The sequence below is a fragment of the Centruroides vittatus genome, unplaced genomic scaffold (assembly GCF_030686945.1).
Source record: "Centruroides vittatus isolate TY-2023 unplaced genomic scaffold, ASM3068694v2 contig_939, whole genome shotgun sequence".
Classification (NCBI taxonomy): Eukaryota; Metazoa; Arthropoda; class Arachnida; order Scorpiones; family Buthidae; genus Centruroides; species Centruroides vittatus.
Genome location: NW_027122623.1, coordinates 106,278 through 116,350, shown reverse-complemented (window position 1 = coordinate 116,350; position 10,073 = coordinate 106,278). Strand labels below are relative to the sequence as shown.

Below are 10,073 nucleotides of genomic sequence, written 5' to 3'. Positions count from 1 at the left end.
AAAACGGCTTATTTGACAGATGAAAGGGAATCCAGGCATCCTTATTTTCTCCTTTTATTGAATAATATACATTTCATTAAATGCAAAAGTGATCGTCACAGTTCACAGAGCTTACCTATATGTTAGAGTAGCTTAATTATTAGGTCAAGCTTATTGTGAATCAGCATGCTACCTGTTATTTGTTCATGAACGTTAACAATTCATATTTTGTGAAGTAAGATTATGTGAGTTAATTAAAGACACAGTCTGTTAAAAAATTGGTAATCACTATTTATTTTTATCACATGTTCCAGAATAAAAACCATTGATGACCAGTGTTTCCTTTTTAGGCTACTTTGCTGTCAAGTTTAAAAACATTCCTTTAAAAAACAAAGAAAATATCTAATTAGAATTACAAAAGTAAAATATATACTAGTGTAATTATTATGCTTTTTTGTCCTTTCTAACACTATTTAAAATTTGTTTTGTATACTAGTGCATTCTATATATTAACAGGACTTATTATACTGGAAAACTATGGATGCAGATATTTAGTCATACAGATCAAATATAATGTTCTTTATTTAGTTCACCTCCCAACAACTAAATTACGAGGAGATTCTCGTAATTTAGTTGTTGGGAGGTGAACTAAATAAAGAACATTATATTTGATCTGTATGACTAAATATCTGCATCCATAGTTTTCCAGTATAATAAGTCCTGTTAATATATAGAATGTACTAGTACGTATACAAAACAAATTTTAAATATATACTAGTGTATCTTACAGACGTCTTTATGAACAGAATATAAACACCGGTTGTCCGGCGTTTATATTCTAGAACAACGGTGGGCGATCCCCGGCCCGCGGGCCAGCTACGGCCCGCGAAAAGTTTCTATCTGACCCGCCCATGTTTCTATCTGGCCCATGTTATAAAAAAGGTTGTCCACCCTTGTTCTAGAACACGTGATAAGAATAAATGGTGATTACCAATTTCTGGACAGACTGTGTCTTTAATTAACTTACAAAAAATTGCAATCCGACGAAATTCTACAATTAAGTAAGATTATCTTTTGCAATCGTCAGTTCCATTAAGGTGTAAGTATTATTCATTAAAAGTTTTAAATCGCTAAACTTATATTTAGTTCGAATTTTAATTTAAAACTTAAATAACGATTTACACTAACTTATTACAGTTACAAAAATTTTAGAAATGCTTATTGATTAAATTAGCATAAGAAAATTATTGTAATTTAATCTCAGTTATTGAATTCGTGTTGTTTCATTTATTTCTATAAATCAAGATTTAAATAATTGAAGAATTTGTTCCATTTGAACCGTTTAGTTCATGCGACGTACATTTGGATTCCTTTTCCATTACGCCACCCAAATCGATTAAAGTATTAAAGATGGAATACAATGCGTTGTATGCCTGTTAAAATAGTAAAAAGTTTAATATGCATTACTAATTTCAAACCATGTCGTTCTATGTCTTTGTTTGACTGCACTTTCTAGTGCTTGGGAATCAGAAACTAGGAAACTATTTATCCTGCATTTATTTTTTTAGATTATACTTGTTACGCGCTCACAATACCCCTTCTCGGTCAACTATTTTTGAAGTGTACATGGTTACTACATAGCATTAAATTGTTTAGATAACATATATAATTTACAAAGGCCTTCTATGTGTTAACCTAGCAATTTAATTCCATGTAGTAATCATTTGCGTTTCAAAAATAGTTTAATGAAGGGGAAATGGTAAGCCCCGAATGCGAATCACTAAAAAAAGTTAATAAAAAATGAAGAGCTACTTAGTGTCTGATTGACTACACTTTATAATGCTTGTAAAACAAAGTATAATATAACTATTATGGCAATTCGAGTTCCGAGGATCGATGACACGGTTGTCAAAAGAAAGTAAGGTCATGCAGTGCAAAACGCATGCAGTGGTTATTGAAATGATAATAAATGGTCCGAGTATGAAACAGTCAATTTAAATATGAAAGACAATCATACTTGCTATGATTAACACTTGTTTTACTCAGCTTGTGATTTTTTGTTCTTACTTTTGTTGACTTAAACAGAATAATCTGTATTTATAATTATACAGAATGGCCATTGTAATTACTCCACTGGTATAACAAAAAATACGTATCCTTCAAAAAATTCATTACAGTATAATTGCTAGAGATTGAACCTGAAACAAGATGGCCTAACAATCGGCGAAAACGGCGACTAATTCATTTCCGTAAATAAATACTGACATTTGTGATTGGGTATTATAATTGTACCCCGAAATATAAAGAAACTTTTATCTATAAGAATTTTATTTTGGAAAGGTGCATTTTAATCTAACGTTTGAGCATTTGAATTTTTTAAGGCTGTCACAACAAGTATACACACGTCTGAGGTTGTCTGTGAAGTTCTTGGAAAAAAAATGGAAATGGCTAAAGATATGAATTGAATTTAATGGCCAAGGGTATAAAACCACTCAACATTCAAGTGTTGTCTTAGATTCGCATCTGAGCAGCGGGCATGCCACGCAAAGTTCTTTAGTAACACCTTAATAGGAGACAGTTCTTTTTAAAACAACCCGAAAACATACCCATCTCAGCGTACCACGTTGCTGAAATCGAGTCATACCAAACGAAAGCTATCAACATTTTGATAAAGACCTTGATCTTGACTCTACAAAATAATTATTGTTTTGTAATGACTTTGTAAAGTATTGGCTTGTAAATGGAGAGTGAACAAAAGGATCGCCGACACCGCTAATTGTATTTAAATGTGGTTCTGTCGTAGACCACTTGCCAGAGGGAGAAGGGCTCGAGGCTGGTAAGACGGTAGTCTCAGGCACTTGGGAAACCCGATGAGCTTAGAGAGATCATACTCTTCAAGTAACTATCTCAGGGAAAGAGTAAGTAATGAGACCGGACGAAAAATAAATGATGCGCAAATGTCGAGCTTGTACTGTTCAATAATAACAATTAAACAGTTATAGTCGTGAAGAGAAAAGAGATATTAGCGAGAGTGCGGCCGAAGCTTTCAACGAGAAAACGTGTACTTCGGATGTTCAGCGTTTCCTTCCTGTAAGCCTAGAAATTTGACAATAGCGTTTGGAACTTGGAGCATGATTCCACTGACGTTTCAAACGTTATTCTCAAACGACTAGGCTTACAGAAAAGCAACGCTGAACATCCGAAGTACACTTTTTCGCGTTGAATACTTCGGCCGCAACCTCGCTATTATGCATCTGATTAATTTTGTCTTTGATTCTTTACCGAATAAGATAAATGTCAAGTTATAGTTTCAATTAAATAGTGATTAACAGTGCTTTATATCAGATTATTGTTTAAAATATGTTACATTTTCTACTGACCTTGATGAAGAAATCTTCTTTTATATAGAAGAAACCACCAACAGATATTCCTAATGGAATTTTTCCAAATCGTTTCATGTAGCAATTCATCTAGAAATTAAATACATGTTTTTATTTTGAAATTGAAAAAATCCAGCAACGAAATGCTTAACTTTCCCGGAAACATTCTGTAGCGCCATCTTTTATCACATTTTATTTTAAAAAGCTTACATTTTCTAACTATTATAAAATGGCAAAACATTTAATTTTTCCGAGTAAAAATGGGTTTTATAAAAGTTTGTAAATGCTAATAAGCAAAATCGTCATTAATCTGACGTTGTCTGTGATACGAAACAGAATTCGCTTTATTTTGCTTTCCCTTCAAATTATAATCACCAAAATTTCAGTGTTAATCCGCTTAAAAACGAAACCGGGCATCCAAATTTTGGAAATTTTCGACAGAAAAGACAGCAGTTATTAAGATTCAAATATTATAAAGAAATCGTGTTTTCCATGCACACCTATGTACACTAACATTCATACATACAGAAGAAAAACAGAATTTTTTGGCATTTGTGGACATTTAAAGGTTCTTTGTGTTAAAAAATGTAAAAATACGTCGAGAGTAGAGTTAGTTTTTGACGGATCGCTATATTTTCCCTCTGTTATATATAACAGCCAAAAAGTGAAAAATTGAACTACATTATTATCCTTATTTACATTAACACTTTCAGTAACATATCCAAATTTCATCTCTGTATTCAACATTTTTCTGGTTGTGAGGAATGTTTCCAATAGCTGGTCTACGAAAATGAATCAAAATAATTTTTAAAAACTAACTATTGGTACATAATAGTAAATAATGCATCAGTGAAATGTGGTGTACACATTGTACAGTTGTTCCTCGATTTAACAGTATTGTTTACCTGTTGGTCACTGTAATATACTATAAAAGTACTTTTACAGTGTGTTGTGTCTGATATAAACAGACACAGTGAAATGCATTATTTCAGCGCCAGAAGGCGGTAGAGCTTAAAAGTGGTGCCCCTCAAGATGGTAATTTGCACCATTAGTAACTACGCCAATAAAAATCGTACAATTGCTTTCACTTCTCTGCTGATTAGTACTACAAAAAATAATATAAGGCAGTGATTTTAATCTTTTCTTAGCACTGTTGGAGATTAGGGGCCGTCCATAAATTACGTATGGGCGATTCCGGCCATTCTAGTTCCCAACCCACCCCTGTGTAAGAAACCGTAATATTTTCTTTGATCCCCCTTCCCTATCTTACGTAATATTTAGGTATGATTTTATAGAAAGATTTTAACAAAAAATTTTTTTATAAAATCCTAAAAACTTTAGGTCCAACATATATAATTATTAATTAGTTAATTAATCTGTACTATTATTTATTTAAGACTTTATGTAAACAAATTTAAAAATATAAAAACTTCAAATAAATTGTTTATTCGAATTCATTAAGAACTTTATTTTTTAATTATTAACAATCTTTTTATTATTATTATTATCATCATTAATCAACGTCATAACATTAATTTCTATATTAATTTTAATTTTCACGAAAACTTTGACAGATCGACTAGCTAGTGCACGTTTAAACAGAAACGTCATACAAAATAAAAGAAAAGAGAATAGAGAGAAACATTTCGTTGCCGTATTCATTACATCTTGGATAAAGACAAAAAATAAACTACATGTTGTTAAATGTGCTAGGTGCAGTTGGGGACTAAATCGTAAAGCTTGTAAAACTCTATATAATGGAGTAATACAACCAAAGCTATTTTACGCGGCCTCTAGCTGGGATCATGTAACTAGTAAAAATTCAGTAGCAAGTAAATTACTCTCTCTTCAAAGACAGTTTTCCATTAGAATTTCAAAGCGCAGCAGAACTGTTTCTACTAATGCCTCTGATTCTAGCAGAGCTCCTTCCTTTGCCACTATGTATTGTAGAAAAGGTTCTAAACTACTACATCAGAACTACAAACATCAAGACTTGACAACAGTCTCTACTCCTATCTACGGCTGTTCATATGCTACCATATTGCAATTACCCTACTATCTCTGATCATCTCCCCGTAAACAAGATTATCCCCGAAGTACACTTGATGTCATCTGCTTCCTCCATGGGTAACAATGCAGACATTAATATCTACACAGATGGGTCCAGAAGCCCCATTTATGTCGGCTCATGTATCTGTATCTTCCTCCAAACTGACATATTTTGCGCAAAGTATGTTAGAATGTACAGATACCCCCCACATACCTCCATCTATCAAGCTGAAGACGATGCTGTCTACCAAGCTGTTCACCACTTCACTACCAAACAAAGCTCTGTCTATCATCATTTACAGTGATTCTCAGTCTGTCCTAAAAGCTCTATTAAATCACAATTGCAATAGCAATAAAATCACATATATCCAGCACCATATTAAAAATCTTGTTTATAAGATAACTTACATATTTATTCCTGGCTATAGTGGCATACCAGGAAATGAAAAAGCTGACTTTGAGGCTAAGTCAGCTGCAAAAGAAACTGACTTGGACTACACTCTCACGCAGCAGCCTTAAAAATTATATTTATGACTTTTTTTTCGTGAATACTCAGGATACATTATCTTCGTAATTAAAGTTTAGACTATTTACAAATATTATAATATTTTTGAGTCTATCTTAATCCTTTGTCTATATGCAAATAAGTAGAAAAACTCGTATCTACCACTAGAGGGCCAGAAGCAGTTTAAGAATGGATAAGGAAAACATGGTGAGAAGAATTCGTGGTTTTAATTAATGTAAAAAGTGTCAGATCCTACAGAAAAAGGCTGAAACTTGATCATTTTTAACATTGTGGACTTTTTACCTGTTTTTTACCTTTGTTTTTAAGAAGTATGGTCTTCAATAAAACCATGTTAACTGTTACTTCTGTGGTGATGTAAAAGGATTAAGATAGACAGAAAAATATTATAATTTTTGTAAATAGTCTAAACTTCAATAACGTATATTTATGACCACGCTGTGCGAAAGTGGAATCAACAATAGTTAAGCAGTAAAACTGGTAGAATAAAAAGACTTTATTTTCCTAGTGTTGAATGCAAGTTCTCATCACCACTTAGAGATTTAACGTTTGCTACTGCTCAACAATTTACTGAGAATGATAATTTTAGAAGCTACCTGGTTAAGTATAACCGGGTAGAAACTGCCTCTTGCTTTTGCTCTGCAGAAAACCTAGACATCGTCGACCATATGATCTATCATTGTCCAATTTATGATAAAGATAGACTTATTCTAAAATTAAAAATCCTTACGCTCAATTTTAGGTGGCCATGTCCACTAAATAAGTTTGTTTAGAAGCCATTGTTTGATGCTTTTTACAATTATGTTCAAAAATATGGAAGAAAAGACTATTTATAATTTATAATTATACATTTTAATTTTCACTAAAAGCCGAATAATAATTTTATGTTTACTTTGTATCATGTATTTTGCTTTATGTATTCTTAGTGTTATACACCAATAGGAGTGGTGTGCTTATTCTAATATAAAAAAGAGAGAGAAACACACTCACGGCCTTTCTCCCATGGTAGAGCGTGAGTCTGCTAGCTTTATTATTCTAACACGTCACACGAGATGGCGCTAGTATAACGAGAGTATTTAATAGAAACCGCCAAATTGAGGCCAAATTCAAAACTCAACGAGATCAAAAAATAAAAATAAGAATATTACATAAGACGAGATCTATTACCCCCTACCCGTAAGTAAGAAATCGAAGAAATCCTTGACCCCCACCAACCCCAAAATACCTTACGTAATTTATGGACAGCCCCTAAACTATGCCTTTGAAAGGTTAAATTTATAGAACAGTTTTTGATCTTGGGCCTGTAAAACATGCTGTAAAATGATTGTTAGCATCTCGCAGAATACCCTGTATAAGACACGATTGGTTTTGAAATTATGCGAAACGGTATTTACAGTGTTAGAAACCGAAAACAATCAATTCGCGCTCTGTAAAGAACATTAAACGCGAGTTAGCGAGCTTCACTTGGAGCAAAAGTGGCAAAATAAATAAAAGCAACGAACACTGATCGTGGATTTGTGTCTCGCCAATGTGCAGACCAAACGAGGGTTCTTTCTGCAGCAGATCGCCCGCGTTTCGCGTTGCCGTAAACAATTTAACAGAATGGTATCGAAATTTAACTGTTATTACTACTTATATATATCTGAAGTTATTTCGATCTGTTAAAATAAAAAGGTCAAATCTTCAAATGTATTTACTCACAGTACACAAAAGCTTTATTTTTAATATAAAACACTACCCAATTTTATAGAAAAACACAATAGTCAAAATTAACTTTACCTTCAGTTTAAATTCCAACGGCAAATCGGCAGGAGAAAGTCTGTAGATAGACGCAAAGTCGTCGTACAACTGGCAAAAAAAATAATACATCATAAAGATTTTCTTATCATATTAAGACCACCTGTGGCCAACTGGATAAAAATCACTAAACAAGGTGGGTTAACACCTGACCAATCAAAGGCAACGTGTAGTTTCCAGGAATTTCTTCACGTGATTAACCTTTGTGTTCAGTAGTTTTGTCCACTTGGCACAGGTAGGCCTACAGCACCGTATTTAAAGCAAATTCAAGTATTTTATGTTATATAATTTCAAACTTACCGATGACGTGAAATACGATAATGCCCAACAACACGAAAGTACTGCTGATAGAAAAAAAGGAGATCCAATATGAAAATAAAGCTTTAATTCTGGAATCACTTTTACAAATATGGTAATGTATAAAAGGATACAGCATATATGCATGAAGAAGGTATACATTAATGGCAGAAGATCTTTGAAATTCTCATTAATGTCTTTTAGAAAATGCCAAATTTCGACTTGCTTTTCGAAAAATCTTTGTAATTTATACTTTAAAAGTAAATCGTTTATCTTCATTTCTTCAAAATTTTCGGATAATTTAATAAACCTGTTGAGTAAAACTATACAAAAAATCGTAATCACCGCAACTACTGTTTCAATTTGTCCAAATATGTAAAAATTTGCAAATTCAAAATAAAAACTGCATACGAATGCTTCTGTCATGCTTCTGCCTTGTCTTCTTAATTCGTCCAATATTGTCATAGTTGTGATAAAGCTGCAACCTACAAAAGTTATAAGTAGCAAAAAAATGCAGCAAAATAGAAAAATTTCCATTCGTTGTACCAATTGATATTCTTGTTTGTAGCTGCTTTTCACAATATGAAGAGATAATTTTTTTCTTTTCAAAATACTATACTGTGCTGCTACGTAGGATGAAAGAATAACCAATATGACATTCCATAGAAATGTAAACTCTTTGAAAAATAAAAAAGCTCGCATACAGTAAATGTCGATATTTGGCAAACTAATCGTGTAACTTAGACACAAAAACCATAAAAATAATTCGACCAGATCAGAATATACTTTGAAATTTTTTTCAGAAATAAGAGCTTTTTCTTTTGCCATACATCGACACGGTTTCACCGTATCCAGTCCAAATACTTTCATAACATTGAAAAACGGGCGAAAATGGAACCCAAGGCATCTATACCGCTGATCAGTAGAATACATACTTCAAAAATCAGATAAATTCAATTTTAAATATGTAATAATAAATGAACTTCTTCCTTAAATATTACAAGAGTTGTTACGAATGTAGGTAAATGAAGTGGTTAGAATTGCCAAGTAACAGCCGAGTGGTGAAGACCACCACGCATTGCCAGTTGGTGGTGGGTTCGCACCTGACCAACGGCACGCGCTTTTTTTCCAGGAATTTTCACATGTCAAGCATCAACTAAAATGCCAGGTTTTCATAAAAATCCCTTCAAGGGTCATAGTTTGTTGCATGATTGCCAATGCGTTGTATTGCTTTATCCCATCATACCACTGTATACAAACTAAAATTATATGAACGAGACAACTGAATCTAGAACGAAGTTGAGTGCTTTCGTAACACAACTTGTATTAATTTAAGTGGAAGATCTGACGTCAATGTTGAAAATGACATCTCGTGATTTAAGTATCATTGGCAAACATTTGACCATTTATATAATATAATTTAAACGTTTTATGTCGCATTGGAATTTTGCCACTGGAATGCGCATTTGGAATGTCGCATTGGAAAACATTTTCCAATGCGACAGTGGACAATAATAAATGATTAAATTGTATTATACAAATATGTAATATAACTTATTCCATAATATGATTTCATTTGTTTATTATATTTTACAAAGTTATTATAAATATAGAATAATAAAATTAAATTATATAACATTAAAAATCATTCATTTAGCTGTAATTTGACTCGAGACACTACTTAAATGCTCAAATCAAAATATGGATAGCTTAAACCAAATATGCCGATAAATAGATACAAAATTTGGTGCGGACCGGAAATGACGTGATTGTTTTAACAATAAAAAATGATTGAAAATTGCAGCCCGGAATTGTGAGGATTTCACAAAAAGTAATTGCTATTATATTTTATCATTTATTTATTAGTGAACGAGAAAGTTTACCTACTTTGACTATTAAAGAAAGATCACAACTGCTGTTGCTTGACTTTTACAGCAATCCTGCATCATTTGGTTTAAACTAAAAACTTGAATTGGCTACAACAACAGTGGTTTGTATGGATCCAACTTATTATCTTCATCACTGTTATCACTCTTTGACTTTTATAA

At 32.6% G+C, this 10,073-nt stretch overlaps 1 protein-coding gene across 1 annotated transcript; it reads right to left on the bottom strand.

Moving 5' to 3' along the window:
• Positions 1-1,286: 1,286 nt before the first annotated feature.
• On the bottom strand, positions 1,287-8,490 carry LOC136984901 (uncharacterized). Its single transcript, XM_067282041.1, has 4 exons — positions 8,029-8,490; positions 7,711-7,779; positions 3,360-3,449; positions 1,287-1,412 (listed from the first exon to the last, which is right to left on the bottom strand). The coding sequence occupies exons 1-4, from the start codon at positions 8,488-8,490 to the stop codon at positions 1,287-1,289; spliced, it is 747 nt and encodes a 248-aa protein (XP_067138142.1).
• Positions 8,491-10,073: the final 1,583 nt, after the last annotated feature.

Coding starts and splice junctions, on each gene's coding strand:
- LOC136984901 (XM_067282041.1), bottom strand. CDS start 8,490: ATGACAATATTGGACGAATTAAGAAGACAAGGCAGAAGCATGACAGAA. Junction 7,780..8,028: donor TATCGTATTTCACGTCATCG/GTAAGTTTGAAA, acceptor TTTTTTTGCCAG/TTGTACGACGACTTTGCGTC. Junction 3,450..7,710: donor CGTTGGAATTTAAACTGAAG/GTAAAGTTAATT, acceptor TTTAATTTCTAG/ATGAATTGCTACATGAAACG.